This window comes from Oncorhynchus gorbuscha, linkage group LG15 (genome assembly GCF_021184085.1).
Source record: "Oncorhynchus gorbuscha isolate QuinsamMale2020 ecotype Even-year linkage group LG15, OgorEven_v1.0, whole genome shotgun sequence".
Taxonomy (NCBI): domain Eukaryota; kingdom Metazoa; phylum Chordata; class Actinopteri; order Salmoniformes; family Salmonidae; genus Oncorhynchus; species Oncorhynchus gorbuscha.
This window is the reverse complement of record NC_060187.1, coordinates 64492689-64509190: the sequence shown is the minus strand read 5'-3', so window position 1 is coordinate 64509190 and position 16502 is coordinate 64492689. Positions and strand designations below refer to the sequence as shown.

General features: G+C 42.9%; 1 protein-coding gene across 1 annotated transcript; it reads left to right on the top strand.

Annotated features, from left to right (window-relative positions):
* The first annotated feature begins 7632 nt into the window (after nucleotides 1-7632).
* Nucleotides 7633-14865, top strand: LOC123997982 (tumor necrosis factor alpha-induced protein 8-like protein 2). The gene is made up of 3 exons (XM_046302754.1): nucleotides 7633-8120; nucleotides 13404-13727; nucleotides 13891-14865. Exons 2-3 carry the CDS (start codon nucleotides 13410-13412, stop codon nucleotides 14131-14133), a joined length of 561 nt encoding a protein of 186 aa, XP_046158710.1. The 5' UTR covers nucleotides 7633-8120; nucleotides 13404-13409; the 3' UTR covers nucleotides 14134-14865.
* The last annotated feature ends 1637 nt before the right edge of the window (nucleotides 14866-16502 follow it).

The window sequence follows — 16502 nt, the reverse complement described above, 5'->3', positions numbered from 1 at the left end:
GAGCTCAATTAATGTCCAAATAGAAATCCCATCATTATTTCATAATCTTATTCTAGATTAAGAATTTCTTCACTAAAGTGGGAGGCCCAATGTCCTTGATCTTTTAACTAAGGAGGTAACAAATGATACATAAGCTGTGCTCAAAGAAAATGTACGGTGCCTTCAGAAAGTATTCCTACCCCTTGACTTATTCCACATTTTGTAGTGGTAGCCTGAATTCGAAATGGATTCAAAAATATATAAACTCAGCAAAAAGAGACCTCCTCTCACTGTCAACTGCGTTTATTTTCAGCAAACGTAACGTGTAAATATTTGTATGAACATAACAAGATTCAACAACAGACATAAACTGAACGAAGTTCCACAGACATGTGACTAAGAGAAATGGAATAATGTGTCCCTGAACAATGGAGCGGTCAAAATCAAAAGTAACAGTCAATGCAGCTGGTGGCCACACCAGATACTAAGTAGTGCATTGCATCCCCTCCTCATGGACTGCACCAGATTTGCCAGTTGTTGCTATGATATGTTTCCCCACTCTTCCACTAAGACACCTGCAAGTTTCTGGACATTTCTGGGGGGAATGGCCCTAACCCTCACCCACCGATCCAACAGGTCCCAGACATGCTCAACACGATTGAGATCTGGGCTCTTCGCTGGCCATGGCAGAACACTGACATTCCTGTCTTGCAGGAAATCACACACAGAATGGGCAGTATGGCTGGTGGCATTGTCATGCTGGAGGGTCATGTCAGCATGAGAGAGCAGGAAGGGTACCACATCAGGGGGGAGGATGTCTTCCCTGTAATGTACAGCGTTGAGATTGCCTGCAATGACAACATGCTCAGTTCTACGATGCTGTGACACACCGCCCCAGACCTCCAAATCGATCCCGCTCCAGAGTACATGCCTCGGTGTAACGCTCATTCCTTCGACGATAGACGCGAATCCGACCATCACCCCTGGTGAGACAAAACCATGACTCATCAGTGAAGAGCACTTTTTGCCAGCAATGTCTTGTCCAGCGACAGTTGGTTTGTGCCCATAGGCGACATTGTTGCCGGTGATGTCTGGTGAGGACCTGCCTTACAACAGGCCTACAAGCCCTCAGCCCAGCCTCTCTCAGCCTATTGCGGACAGTCTGAGCACTGATGGAGGGATTGTGCGTTCCTGGTGTAACTCAGGCAGTTGTTGTTGCCATCCTGTACTGTCCCGTAGGTGTGATGTTCGGATGTACCGATCCTGTGCAGGTGTTGTTACACGTGATCTACCACTGCGAGGACGATCAGCTGTCCGTCCTGTCTCCCTGTAGTGCTGTCTTAGTCGTCTCACAGTACAGACATTGCAATTTATTGCCCTGGCCACATCTGCAGTCCTCATGCCTCCTTGCAGCATGCCTAAGGCACGTTCACGCAGATGAGCAGACACCCTGGGCATCTTTCTTTTGGTGTTTTTCAGTCAGTAGAAAGGACTCTTCAGTGGCCTAAGTTTTCATAACTGTGACGTTAGTTGCCTATCTGTAAACTGTTAGTGTCTTAACGAGCGTTCCACAGGTGCATGTTCATTAATTGTTTATGGTTCATTGAACAAGCATGGGAAACAGTGTTTAAAGTCTTTACAATGAAGATATGTGAAGTTATTTGAATTTTTACGAATTATCTTTGAAAGACAGGGTCGTGAAAAAGAAGGCCAGCATATCCTGGAGTCGCCTCTTCAGTGTTGATGTTGAGACCGGTGTTGTGCAGGTTCTATTTAATGAAGCTGCCAGTTGACGACTTGTGAGGCGTCTGGTTCTCAAACTACACACTCTAATGTACTTGTCCTCTTGCTCAGTTGTGCACCTAGGCCTCCCACTCCTCTTTCTATTCTGTTTAGAACCAGTTTGAGCTGTTCTGTGACAGGAGTAGTATACAGCGTTGTATGAGATCTTCAGTATCTTGGGAACTTGTCACATGGAATAGCCTTCATTTCTCAGAACAAGAGTAGACTGACGAGTTTCAGAAGAAAGGTCTTTGTTTCTGGCCATTTTGAGCCTGTAATCGAACCCACAAATGCTGACCATAATTATATCCTCCTGATTCCTGCTTACAAGCAATAACTAAAGCAGGAAGTACCTGTGACTTGCTCAATTTGGAAGTGGTCAGATGACGCGGATGCTACACTACAGGACTGTTTTGCCAGCACAGACTGGAATAAGTTCTGGGATTCATCCAATGATATTGAGGAATACATCACCTCAGTCATCCACTTCATCAATAAGCGCATCGATGACGTCATCCCAACAGTGACGTACATACATATCCCAACCAGAAGTCATGGATTACAGGCAACATCCGCATTGAGCTAAAGGCTAGAGCTGCCGCTTTCGAAGAGAGGGAGACTAATCCGGACGATTATAAGAAATCCCGCTAAGCCCTCAGACGAACCATTAAACAAGCAAATCGTCAATACAGGATTAAAATTGAATCCTACTACACCGCTCGTCGGATGTGGCAGGGCTTGAAAACTATTACGGACTACAAAGGGAAACCCAGATGCGAGCTGCCCAGTGACGCAGCTAAATGCCTTTTATGATCGCTTCAAGGCAAGGAACACTGAATGCACGAGAGCACCAGCTTTTCTGGACAGCTGTGTGATAACGCTCTCGGTAGGCGAAGTGAGCAAGACCTTTAACCTTTTGCGACTAGGGGGCAGTATTTTGGATAAAAAAACGTTCCCGTTTTAAACGGGATATTTTGTCACGACCTGATGCTCAACTATGCATATAATTGACAGCTTTGGATAGAAAACACTCTGACGTTTCCAAAACTGCAAAGATATTGTCTGTGAGTGCAACAGAACTGATGTTACAGGCGAAACCCAGATAAAAATCCAATCAGGAAGCGCTTCATGCCAATGACTCCTTATATGGCTGTGAATGGGCTATGAATGAGCTTACGCTTTCTACGTATTCCCCAAGGTGTCTACAGCATTGTGACGTCTTTTTACGCATTTATGTTGAAGAATAGCCGTAAGGGACCACATTGAGCAAGTGGTCACATGATGGCTCCCGCAGAAAATCTTGCGTAAAGTACTGAGGTAGCCATTATTCCAATCGCTTCTAATGAGAAACCAATTGTCCCGACGGATATATTATCGAATAGATATGTGAAAAACAACTTGAGGATTGATTCTAAACAACGTTTGCCATTTTTCTGTCGATATTATGGAGCTAATTTGGAAAGAAGTTTGGCGTTGTAGTGACCACATTTTCCGGTCGATTTCTCAGCCAAACGTGAAGAACAAACGGGAGCTATTTCGCCTACAAAAACAATATTTTGGGGAAAAAGGAACATTTGCTATCTAACTGGGAGTCTCCTGAGTGAAACATCCGAAGTTCTTCAAAGGTAAATGATTTAATTTGATTGCTTTTCTTATTTTCGTGAAAATGTTGCCTGCCGCTAGCAGAGCCTAGCATAGCATTATGCCATGATAAACTTACACAAATGCTTGTCTAGCGTTGGCTGTAAAGCACATTTTGAAAATCTGAGATGACCGTGTGATTAACAAAAGGCAAGGCTGTGTTTCAATATATTTCATTTGTGATTTTCATGAATAGGAAGATTTTCTAGGAAGCTTTATGTCCGCTGCGTTATGCTAATTCGTTTGAGGCGATGATTACGCAATGATTACGCTCCCGGATCCATTTGAGAGTCACAAGAAGTTAAAACAGGTCAACATTCACATTCAAGCAGACCACTATAGTCCCTGTGCCCAAGGAAGCGAAGGTAACCTGCCTAAATGATTATCTCCCCGTGGCACTCACGTCGGTAGCCATGAAGTGCTTTGAAAGGTTGGTCATGGCTCACATCAACAGTATCCTCCCGGACACCCTAGACCCACTCCAATTCGAATACCACCCCAAAAGATCCACAGATGACGCAATCTCAATCGCACTCCAGTGCCCTTTCACACCCGGACAAAAGGAACACCTATGTGAGAATGATGTTCAATGACTACAGCTCAGCGTTCAACACCATAATGCCCACGAAGCTCATCACTAAGCTAAGGACTCTGGGAATAAACACCTCCCTTTGCAACTGGATCCTGGACTTCCTGACGGGCCACCCCCCAGGTGGTAAGAGTAGGCAACAACTCGTCTGCCACGCTGATCCTTAACACTGGGGCCCCTCAGGCGTGTGTACTTAGTCCCATCCTGTATTCCCTTTTCACCCACGACTGCGTGGCCAAACACAACTCCAACACCATCATTAAGTTTGCGGACGACACAACAGTGGTAGGCCTGATCACCGACAACGATGAGACGGCCTATAGTGAGGAGGACAGAGAACTGTCAGTGTGGTGCCAGGACAACAACCTCTCCCTCTATGTGAGCAAGACAAAGGAGCTGATTGTGGACTACAGGAAAAGGCGGTCCGAACAGGCCCCCATTAACATCGACGTGCTTGTACTGGAGTGGGTCGAGAGTTTCAAGTTCCTTGGTGTCCACTTCACCAACGAACTATCATGGTCCAAACATTCCAAGATCGTTGTGAAGAGGGCACAACAAAAACTTTTCCCCCTCGGGAGACTGAAAATACTTGGCATGGGTCCCCAGATCCTCAAAAGGTTCTACAGCTGCACCATCGAGAGCATCCTGACTGGTTGCATCATCGCCTGGTATGGCAACTGCTCGGTATCTGACCGTAAGGCGCTACAGAAGGTAGTGCGAACGGCCCAGTACATCACTGGGGCCAAGCTTCCTGCCATCCAGGTCCTATATAAAAGGCGCTGTCAGAGGAAAGCCCAGAAAATTATCAGGGACTCCAGTCACCCAAGTTATATACTGTTTTCTCTGCTACCGTACGGCAAGACGTACAAGAGCACCAAGTCTAGGACCAGAAGGCTCCTCAAAAGCTTCTACCCCCAAGCCATAATACTGCTGAACAATTCATAAAATCACCACCGGACAATTTACATTGACACCCCCCCCCAGCCTGTACACCCGCACACTGACTCAGTACCGGTGCCCACTGTAAATAGCCTAAATTCTTATTGTGTTACTTTTTATTATTCATTTTTATTTGAGTCCACTTGGTAAATATTTTCTTCTTCTTAAACTGCCCTGTTGGTTTGTAAGTAAGCATTTCACGGTAAAGTCTACACTTGTTGTATTCGATGCATGTGACAAATAAAGTTTGATTTGATTTGATACTCCAGATACTCAACTAGTCTAAAGAAGGCCCATTTCATTGCTTCTTTAATCAGAACAGCAGGTTTAATGATCAATTCGCCTTTTAAAATGATAATTAGGATTAGCTAACACAACGTGACACTGGAACACAGGAGTGATTGTTGCTGATAATGGGCCTCTGTACGCCTATGTAGATATTCCATTTAAAAAATCTGCTGTTTCCAGCTACAATAGTCATTTACAACATTTACAATGTCTACACTATATTTCTGATACATTTTATGTTATTTTAATAAGAAAAAAATGTGTCTTTCTTTCAAAAACAAGGACATTTCTAAGTGGCCCCAAACTTTTGATCGGTAGTCTATGTAAATGAGATATTTCTGTATTTCATTTTCAATAAATGTGCTAACATTTCTAAAAATATGTTTTCACTTTGTCAAATTTCTAAAAATATGTTTTCACTTTGTCATTATGCAGTATTGTGTGTAGAAGGGTAAAACAATATGTAATCCATTTTGAATTCAGGCTGTAACAACAAAATGTGGAACAAGTCAAGGGGTATGAATACCTAAGGGTTAGTGAGTGCTACAGACCTACCTACCACACACACACACACACACACACACACACAACTGAACTCTCCTTGTAGACATTTCTGAGGGAGATGTCATTACATGATTAAGAGGAAGCCGTCAGGAAACCGCTTAAGCCCTATTTCCTGTCTGTTGCCATGGTGACAGGCCCACTTTTGCAGTTGCAGTTCACTATCTCTAGTCAGTTCATTTCTTGCCGGAGCAAAGAGAAAATAAACACAAAGGTGCAGGTGTCTTTGAATTCCAACTGCACACTCTGTAGGCTTGTATCCGTTCAGACTCTCCCTTCAGTTCAACTGGGCCTTGGTCTGACCTCTCACCCTGACACATGAAAACAATCATTGGCTCAAAGGCCTTAGCCCCATCGGATGGAGATGTTTTTATGGGTTGAGCCTCAGCAGGCTGTTTGGTCCAGCTGGATGTCGTTCACATAAACCTACAGATAAACAGAGTGCTTTTGAATCAGAGAATGGCCAGGCCTGTATGAATCAGAGCATTCATGAATTGTGGTCAGTGTAAACACAAAACACACTTCCCTTGGTAGGAATTGTTGAGATTGATCAAATTCACCCCCTTTATAACTAAAGATCCAAGACTAGGATATCTGTAATATACATTTGCTAGTGGCCGGGGGGCGTTACTTGGCTAATTGTGCTCTAGGGACTCCTTGTGGCGGGCCCGGGTGCCTGCAGGCTGACTTCAGTCGTCAGTTGAATGGTGTTTCCTCTGAAACACGGGTGTTAAGAAGTGCAGTTTGGCAGGACACATGACTCAACCTTCGCCTCCCGACCCCGTTGGGGAGTTGCAGTGATGAAACAAGATCAATATTTGGGGAAAATTGAGGAAAACCTGCCTCACTCTTATAGAAACCTAACCCTGGGAGTTTTACTTTTCAGAGGAACAATTACACAAATGTTAATGACAAAATGTTGAGTGTTTCTAAGTGGTCCAATGTCAGTTCTGACTTAAATATGCTTGTCCATCAATGATTCCAAAACAAATTTACTGAGCTTGAGCAATTGTGACAAAAACAATGGATATACCTTGCCCTAAGAGTTGTGTAAGGTTGGTAGACGTATGATTCACAGCTACAATGACTGCCAAAGATGCTTCCACCAAGTGTTAACTCTGGGGTGTGAAGACACACAATCAAGACATCTTTTTTTCCCTCTTCTTTAAAAAAAATATTCATTTGGAAATATCTTATAATTTTATTTCACTTAAATCTAATTGAATGCCTTTTTAGATAGTATTTTAAGGCAGCAACATGTGAAGAATGTGCAAGGGATGTGTAGATTTTCACCATGCACTGTCTGTACTATTACCCCAGTCTACCTATGTCCATGTATTTGCTTTTCACAAATTCAACATCAATTGAAACTAAGCCAACACGAGGAGAGATAAAAATCTATGGCAACCAATGCAAACAAAACTGGTAAATATGTTCATCAGTTTTCACTGACTTCCCTCCATTTCAAACCAATGTGAGCTCAGTATTTTCAAATACTGTTCATTCATGCCAATGTAGTTATAATACAGTATATACAGTATACACTCCATACGGTATAATCCCTTCATACTTTACTATGTCACCAGGGTCAAAATTACAATGACAAAAGTAAAGCAGTGAAATGTTAAAGGTTTAGGATTAACAGATGAACTATATGAATTTATACATTGCTGGAGAGCAGATGTGACATGGAGTCCATTGCTGACAGAAGCTGCATTCCTGCAATGGTGAACACAAAAAGGGTTAAGCCGCTCCCCTTTCAAACGCCGGATTATTGCTAAATTCTTTCTGGGGTTTTCACTTGTCAGAACAAGCAGAGGCCCACTGTCAGCAGATAGATAGAGAGAGAGAGACAGTCAGAGAGAGAGTGAGAGACAGTCAGAGAGAGAGAGTGAGCAACAGACAAAGACATAGACAGAGACAGAGAGCGCGAGAGAGAGCGAGAGAGGAACAGAGTGGATGAGAGAGAGAAACAAAAAGAAACAGGGAGACTGATAAAGTATGAAGAGGGAGGAAAGCAAGAGAGAGACTGTAGTTTGAAGAGGAACAAAAGTTTGAATTTGAGGGAAATACAAAAGAGAGAGAGAAGGAAAGAGAGAGAAACACACTAAGGGGTGTGTCATAGCAATTTAGTTCCTCAAGGAAGTACAACTGACATTTATCTTGAGACGGTGGCGAGCAGCACAGATAGATGAGACACAGAGGGATTTTATTTTATTTTCACCTGGTAGGATGAAGGGATTCCATTAACGAGTGCTCAATGCTGACAACCTGAGCCACGTGCCGTGGGGACTGAGACGTTTGACACGAAGGAGGGGGGGACTCTCTCTGGCACACACAGGTAAGAAGACTCTCAGGGCTTTCTCTATCTGATAACTCCATCCCTTTCTCTATCTGATAACCATGTCTTTTCTATGCACAGATAGCTCTACCTTTGACAGAAATAACATACACTCTTGCAAATATAACACTTGTGTTATTATTATAGCGAGCTTGTCCTTTTTTGTTATATCTTTCAATACATTTGAAGATTATGTGGATAAAGTGAGAAGGAAGGTGGTACTGAAGGACCAAATAAGATCGTGTGAATTCCTCTTCGATAGTTTTCTAACTTACACTGGACTTGGGAGACGTGTACTGTATGTACACTCAGAGTCATGCTGGAACAGGTACAAACGGAACCCAGTCCTGACAGACAGCTGTATAACTGAGGAGAGAAACCATCTGTGCCTGGTGGAGCTTGCACAATCAAACAAGTTGTGGACTTTCTTTTCGTCTACTAGCCTACACGGACTGAGAGTGCCAGAGAGCCAGTCAAAGCGAAAGACAAAGACATGGAAATGACACAGCAAAGTGTTGGACAGACTAAGGGGTAAAAACAAAATTGGTCACCACAAACCAACTACTGGTTTCTCTTCCTTAATAATAAGCCAGCAGAGTTGTGTGTCAGTCTTGAACAACAACTCTTCAAAGACTTCGAGAAACGTTACAAGACTGACAAAACATGCAAAAATCATACTGTACGAACACTTTTGAATGAAAAACTGCCAGCCTCAAACATCAAGCATTCAGTCCAACACCATTCTTAATGAAGCAATGCTTTTGTGATGCCAGTTTTTGGGCTATTATTGTGCCACATGCTGAACCTGCACACACATGGGACATGTCCTGATTTAGAAACCCATATCTACTAAATGCTGAGAGAAAAACTGGAAAGTTCCGCACTTTGTGAGGTCCTCTACTGAAAAGAAAGGTCTGGACCTGTGCTCAGGATAATGCCACCAGGAGTGTGTTCAATGAGGTGGTAGAACTGCATATATTCTCTGTTTGTATGATTAAAAGTCATGCCCATCCGATATGATATATTTCTATCTGAAATACCCTGAACATTTCTCCCTTCTGAATAGACACTTTAAGAACTGGGAGGCCTCATTGCCCCATAATATCACTGGTGACAGGCAGCGGGTGACATAAGCCTTTAGGGCTAGTGTTAGTGGAACATGTCTGCTTGACCTGGTGCTTTGTAATAGCAGCAGTAGAAGTCACATTCTGTCTAGGGAAGTCGAAGGGACTCCACAATTCCCCTGCTAAGCCCTGTGGGAGTCCAAAGGATTTACCTGGGCGTACACACACAAACACACACACACAGCAGTCATCTACGGAATGCTAAATATTTACCTCTCCCACCCCGCCCCCCTGCACATAATCTTCCAATCGCGATCACTATCTCCAAGTCAGTCAGCACAGCTCTTCTTGATCCACACAACCTGCCCTCCTAACACTGGAGTCATGGAAGACCCACATTGCTTGGGTTTTCCCATTCCTGAAAGTGTAATGTCTGGTTTCATAAAATTGGCTCCTATTGTTAATGGCGAAGTTAGTGCTCTTCCATCCGTAGCCTAATGGACAGCAACTCAGATTGACCTTCTTGAGTGCTCTTTAAATGTGTACATGGTCATTGTTGCTGTTGCTGTACTCCACATGAACTGTGTAAACATAAAAAGCATTATCAGCCCGCCCTGTGCTGTCCATTACAGGAGAGTATTTTTTCATTGTACTCTTGGCTGTCGCATGAAGACAACCCAAAAATGATATTTATACTTTAAACAACTGACCCTTAGCAGACTAGTCAAATAAACAGAGTGAACTTTCCTTTAAGCCCAGCCAAAAAGCCAGCCGTCTCCAGCTGCGGCTCCATATTTCTGCAGGGAGGATACATGGCTGATGGGTGCGCACGTCTCTCAATCCCCACTGGGCTTTTCTGCACTGGAATGAGATTGAGAGTGAATCTGAAATAGCTATCATGCTGTTCCACTTCCATTATCATCGTTAAGAGAAATTCATCTAATGAATGTTCCCGCAGAGAGCGGAGGCTTTGTACTGGAGCGTACCATTAGAAATGTGACACTGGATACGCATGTAATAAAAACCCAGTGGGATGACATATGGGAGATGTGTGTTTGCTGATTATAGAACATAGCCTATTAGTATGTCAGGATCATTTGATTTATTGGCAGAAAAGTCATTTGCATTTATTGCTTACTGCATCAATTGTGAGTCAGATAGATGACCGTCATTTGGATCACGCACGCATGCACTAGTACACACACACCTGGACCCATATTCATAAAGACTTTCAGAATAGGAGTGCTGACGTAGGACCATTTCCTGTCAGTCAATATAATCTGTTTCATTACTATCTAAAAGCTTAAGCAGATCCTAGATCAGGACTCTGAGACTCTTTGTGAATACGGGCCCTGAAGCAATTTAAAAAAGACCCATACTTGTGAAAGCCTTGTTGCCAGTTAAAGGATGCCTCAATGTAATACCTTTTGCCTAAGGGAGGATTACAAGACAGTAAATATACACTCTTAGGGGGGAAAAGTGCTTTCTATAACCTAAAAGGGCTCTTCGACTGTCCCTATTGCTGTCTCTGCCTGGCCGGTTCCCCGTTTTCCACTGGGATTCTCTGCCTCTAACCCTGTTACGGGGGCTGAGTCACTGGCTTGCTGGGGCTCTCTCGTGCCGTCCCTGGGGGGGGATGCGTCACCTGGGTGGGTTGATTCACTGTTGTGGTCGGCCTGTCTGGGTTCCCCCCCCCACCCCTTGGGTTGTACCGTGTCGGAGATCTTTGTGGGCTATACTCGGCCTTGTCTCAGGATGGTAAGTTGGTGGTTGAAGATTTCCCTCTAGTGGTGTGGGGGCTGTGCTTTGGCAAAGTGGGTGGGGTTATATCCTTCCTGTTTGGCCCTGTCCGGGGTGTCCTCGGATGGGGCCACAGTGTCTCCTGACCCCTCCTGTCTCAGCCTCCAGTATTTATGCTGCAGTAGTTTATGTGTCGGGGGGCTAGGGTCAGTTTGTTTATCTGGAGTACTTCTCCTGTCCTATTCGGTGTCCTGTGTAAATCTAAGTGTGCGTTCTCTAATTCTCTCCTTCTCTCTTTCTTTCTCTCTCTCGGAGGACCTGAGCCCTAGAACCATGCCCCAGGACTACCTGACATGATGACTCCTTGCTGTCCCCAGTCCACCTGGCCATGCTGCTGCTCCAGTTTCAACTGGCCTGGGCCCTAGGACCATGTCCCAGGACTACCTGACATGAGGACTCCTTGCTGTCCCCAGTCCACCTGGCCATGCTCCTGCTCCAGTTTCAACTGTTCTGCCTTACTATTATTCAACCATGCTGGTCATTTATGAACATTTGAACATCTTGGCCACGTTCTGTTATAATCTCCACCTGGCACAGCCAGAAGAGGACTGGCCACCCCACATATGCTCTCTCTAATTCTCTCTTTCTTTCTCTCTCTCGGAGGACCTGAGCCCTAGGACCGTGCCCCAGGACTACCTGACATGATGGCTCCTTGCTGTCCCCAGTCCATCTGACTGTGCTGCTGCTCCAGTTTCAACTGTTCTGCCTTATTATTATTTGACCATGCTGGTCATTTATGAACATTTGAACATCTTGGTCATGTTCTGTTATAATCTCTACCCGGCACAGCCAGAAGAGGACTGGCCACCCCACATAGCCCGGTTCCTCTCTAGGTTTCTTCCTAGGTTTTGGCCTTTCTAGGGAGTTTTTCCTAGCCACCGTGCTTTTACACCTGCATTGTTTGCTGTTTGGGGTTTTAGGCTGGGTTTCTGTACAGCACTTTGAGATATCAGCTGATGTACGAAGGGCTATATAAATAAATTTGATTTGATTTGATTTGTTCCAGGTAGAACCCTTTTGGGTTCAGTGTAGAACCCTTTCCACAGAGGGTTCTCCATGGAATGCCAAAGGGTTCTACCAGTAACCAAAAATGTGTTTTTCCTATGGGGATAGCTGAATAACCCATTTTTCTAAGAGTCAAGGATAGGTCTAGGACCATGACTTGCTCCATTCCCCCTGTTCTGATGCAATGTAGGAGCACTTGTAGAAACCTGCCTGAGCTATCCAGCCTACCTGCCGCTCTCACATACTTGTCCACACAGGCCTTAAGTGGAGATTCAGCACTGAAATGATCCCCACAGGATGATTGTGTATGCTCTCAACATGTAACAGAAACCAATGGTAGGAATTGTGTAACCTTTTATACATAGTTCATAACTATTTTTACAATGTTGAAAATGTAGGTTAGGCCCAATTCCATAGGTGTACCATGGAACCTACTGTGTTAATTTGATATTGAGTACATCAAATGAACCTGCAACACAACTGCAGGACAAAGCTGCAATGACACTAGTCCTGTTAAACGGTATGTGGTGCAACAGTTTTGTGTGTTTACGTGATGTAGGTGCACTCAAGTCCTCCCATGAGGTAGCTCTCTGTATCTTCACTCCCCTGACAGGGACACGGTGTGGGGTGAGGCTGTAACCTTGGTGGGTATTACCCAGTGGTGTAAAGTACTTAAAGTAAAGTAAAATTACTTGAAGTACTACTTAAGTAGTTTTCTGGGGTATCTGTACTTGACTATTAATATTTGGCAACTTTTATTTCACTATATTCCTAAAGAAGATGTACGTTTTACTCCATATATTTTCTCTGACAACCAAAAGTACTCGTTACATTTTGAATGCTTAGCAGAGCAGGAAAATTGTCTAATTCACACTTATCAAGAGAACATCTCTGGTAATCCCTACCGCCTCAGAGTTGGCAGACTCACTAAACACATGGTTTGTTTGTAAATGATGTCGGAGTGTTGGACCATGCCCCTGGCTATCCGTCATTTTTAAAAACAAGAAAATTATGCCATCTGGTTTGCTTTAAATAAGGAATTTTAAATTATTTATACTTTTACTTTTGATACTTAAGTATATTTTAGCAATTACATTTACTTTTGATACTTAAATACATTTAAAACCAAATACTTTTAGACTTTTACTCAAGTGGTATTTTAGTGGGTGACTTTTACTTGAGTCATTTTCTATTAAGGTGTCTTTACTTTTACTCAAGTATGACAATTGAGTACTTTTTCCACAACTGGTATTACCCATGGAACATCCCCTGGATGTCCCAGTTGGATTCTCAGTAATGCTAAAATAAAAAGCCCAGAAAACTGAACTGAGGAAGATCCTGTGGCACGGCTGAGCTAGGAGTTAGAAATAACATAATCAGCCATCCCTGATCACTTTTCTCTCCCAACCCCCAGGTAAGGATGGAGTCATTCAGCTCCAAGGATATGGCCATGCAGGCACAGAAGAAGATCCTCAGCCACATGGCCAACAAGTCTGTGGTCCATATGTTCATAGACGACACCAGCAGTGAGATCCTAGATGAGCTCTACCGTGTTTCCAAAGAGTATTCAGGTAACCGCTCAGAGGCCCAGAAGGTGGTGAAGGACCTGATCAAGATAGCAGTGAAGATTGGCGTGCTTTTCAGACACAACCGTTTCAGCCCAGAGGAGCTGAGTCTGGCTGAGGACTTCAAGAAGAAGCTGCATCAAGGAGCCATGACAGCCATCAGCTTCTATGAGGTAAACATGCCGGCACCTTGCATAACACTATGTTACAGTGAGTTAATCGATCATAGACCTCTACGCATTAACGGCCAATCATTATGTATGAAAACAGATAAAAGACGTTGACAACATAATAACATTGTTATCCTATCTCTATTTCCCACTTCTACTTGTTCAGGTGGAATTCACATTTGACAAGACAGTAATGTCGGAGATCCTGACAGGATGCAGAGATCTGCTGTTGAAGCTAGTCGACTCCCACCTCACACCCAAATCCCATGGTCGCATCAACCACGTATTCAACCATTACTCCGATCCAGAGCTTCTCACCCAGCTGTACAACCCTGATGGACCCTTTAAACCCAACCTCACCAAAATCTGCACCGGCCTCAACCGTCTGCTGGAGGAGGGGACGTTATGAGAGTGTGAGCAAGTCTACGATTGTGAGAGAGACACTGGAAGATCTGCTTGATGGGGTCTGCTTAGAACTCAAGAGAGGACTGTGTGTAAGGACAGGAAGTGTCCATGCTCTAAATAAGAACTGGCGAGATTTGTGATTCAAGTTTTACTTGATGTAGTCACTCACTGATCTGTTATTTTCCAAAAAGGGTACTGCCCAAAGTGGAAAAAAATATGAGAATACGCAGGATGATGTATAGTTAATGTCTCCTGATGAATTGTGTCTCAACGAATGGAGTTCCTGGAAATTCAGGATTAGGTTAAGATTGTGTCAACCGCCTGATTTTTATACAGTGGAATTTCCGTCCATGGTTTCACATGATCATTTACTACTATTCTATTTTTTCTCTCTCTCTCGACATATTATGTACTGTATAGGGAAAGAGAAACCTCAAGGATTGCACAATACTGACTAACAGAATGAAAACAAGGGTTAAAGCAAGAGGTGAAATAAAACAATAAGGTACTACAATCTAGTGGTCCAGCTGGCAATGACTCTGCATGAATCAAAGACAAAATAGAAGCGTATTTCCAAAAACAGTGCACATCTATTGTGGAGATACAAAAGTCATTTTATAAGACCCAAAGAGAAACTGGATTGGAATATTTAAGAACTGGCTATAAAATAATTCAGCTTTATTTGGGCCTTGTACATCATAGGATTGGAAAAAATAAAATGCCTTGTAAATTGGTGCCTTATTGTCTATTTGTGAATATATTGACTTCACATCTATAGTTAATGTTAATAAAATGTACAATATGTGCAATTTATCAATAAATTGACAATGTGTATACATACAGTATCAGTCAAGTTGACTCATTCAAGGGTTTTTCTTTATGTTTTACTATTTTCTACATTGCAAAATAATATTGAAGAGATCAAAACTATGAAAGAAAGCATATGGAATCATGTAGTAACCAAAGAAAGTGTTAAACAAATCAAAATATATCATATATTTTAGATTCTTCAAAGTAGCCAGCCTTTGCCTTGATGAAGCTTTGCACACGCTTGGCATTCTCTCAACCAGCTTCATGAGGAATGCCTTTCCAACAGTCTTGAAGAAGTTCCCACATACGCTGAGCACTTGTTTGCTGCGTTTCCCTCACTCTGCGGTCCAACTCATCCCAAACCATCTCAATTGGGTTGAGGTCAGGTGATTCTGGAGGCCAGATCATCTGATGTAGCACTCAATCACTGTCCTTCTTGGTCAAACACACCCTGGAGGTATGTTTTGGCTCATTGTCCTGTTGAAAAACAAATGATAGTGGGACTAAGCACAAACCAAATGGGATGGCATACCGCTGCACAATGCTGTGTTAGCCATGCTGGTTAAGGATGCCTTGAATTCTAAATAATAAGAGTACCACAATCTAGTGGTCCAGCTTGCAATGACTCAGTACTGTATGTATCAAAGAAAAAATAGAAGCTTATTTACAAAAACAGTGCACATCTATTGTGGAGATACAAGACAGTCATTTTATAAGACCCAAAGAGAAACTGATTACTTGTTAGATCTTACTGCATGGTCGGAACTAGAAGCACAAGCATTTTTCTACACTCACATTAACATCTGCTAACCATGTGTATGTGACAAATAACATTTGATTTGTATTGATTTGTTATCACGAAAGTGTCAACAGCAAAGCACCATCACACCACCTCTATGCTTGACGGTGGGAACCACATATGCAGAGATCATCCGTTTACATACTCTGCATCTCAAAGACAGGAAGGAAGGAAGGTAGGAAGCAAAAATCTCAAATTTGGACTCATCAGACCAAAGGACAGATTTCCACCGGTCTATGTCCATTGACTGGCTCAAAACGCATTAAGAAGGAAAGAAATACCACAAATGAACTTTTAACGAGGCACACCTGTTAATTGAAATGCATTCCAGGTGACTACCTCATGAAGCTGGTTGAGAGAATGCCAAGTGTGCAACGCTATCATAAAGTGTAAGGGTGGATACTTTGAAGAATATCAAATCTATTTAGATTTGTTTAACACTTTTTTGGTTACTACATGATTCCATATGTGTTATTTCATAGTTTTTATGTCTTCACTATTATTCTATAATATAGAAAATAGTTTTAAAAAAGAAAAGAAAAAAACATGGAATGAGTAGGTGTGTCCAACGTTTGACTGGTACAGTAGGTAGTGTGCAAAATAGAAATACCTGGGTAAAAAAGGGGCAAACTGGTGAATCAACGGTAAAATCACATATCAAAAAGAGTAACCAGGCCAGATGCTTCTGAAATAACTAAAGGCAACATAAAATATATCTTGTACTTCTAAACTACACATCTATATTTACTTAAACAGCAGAAAAG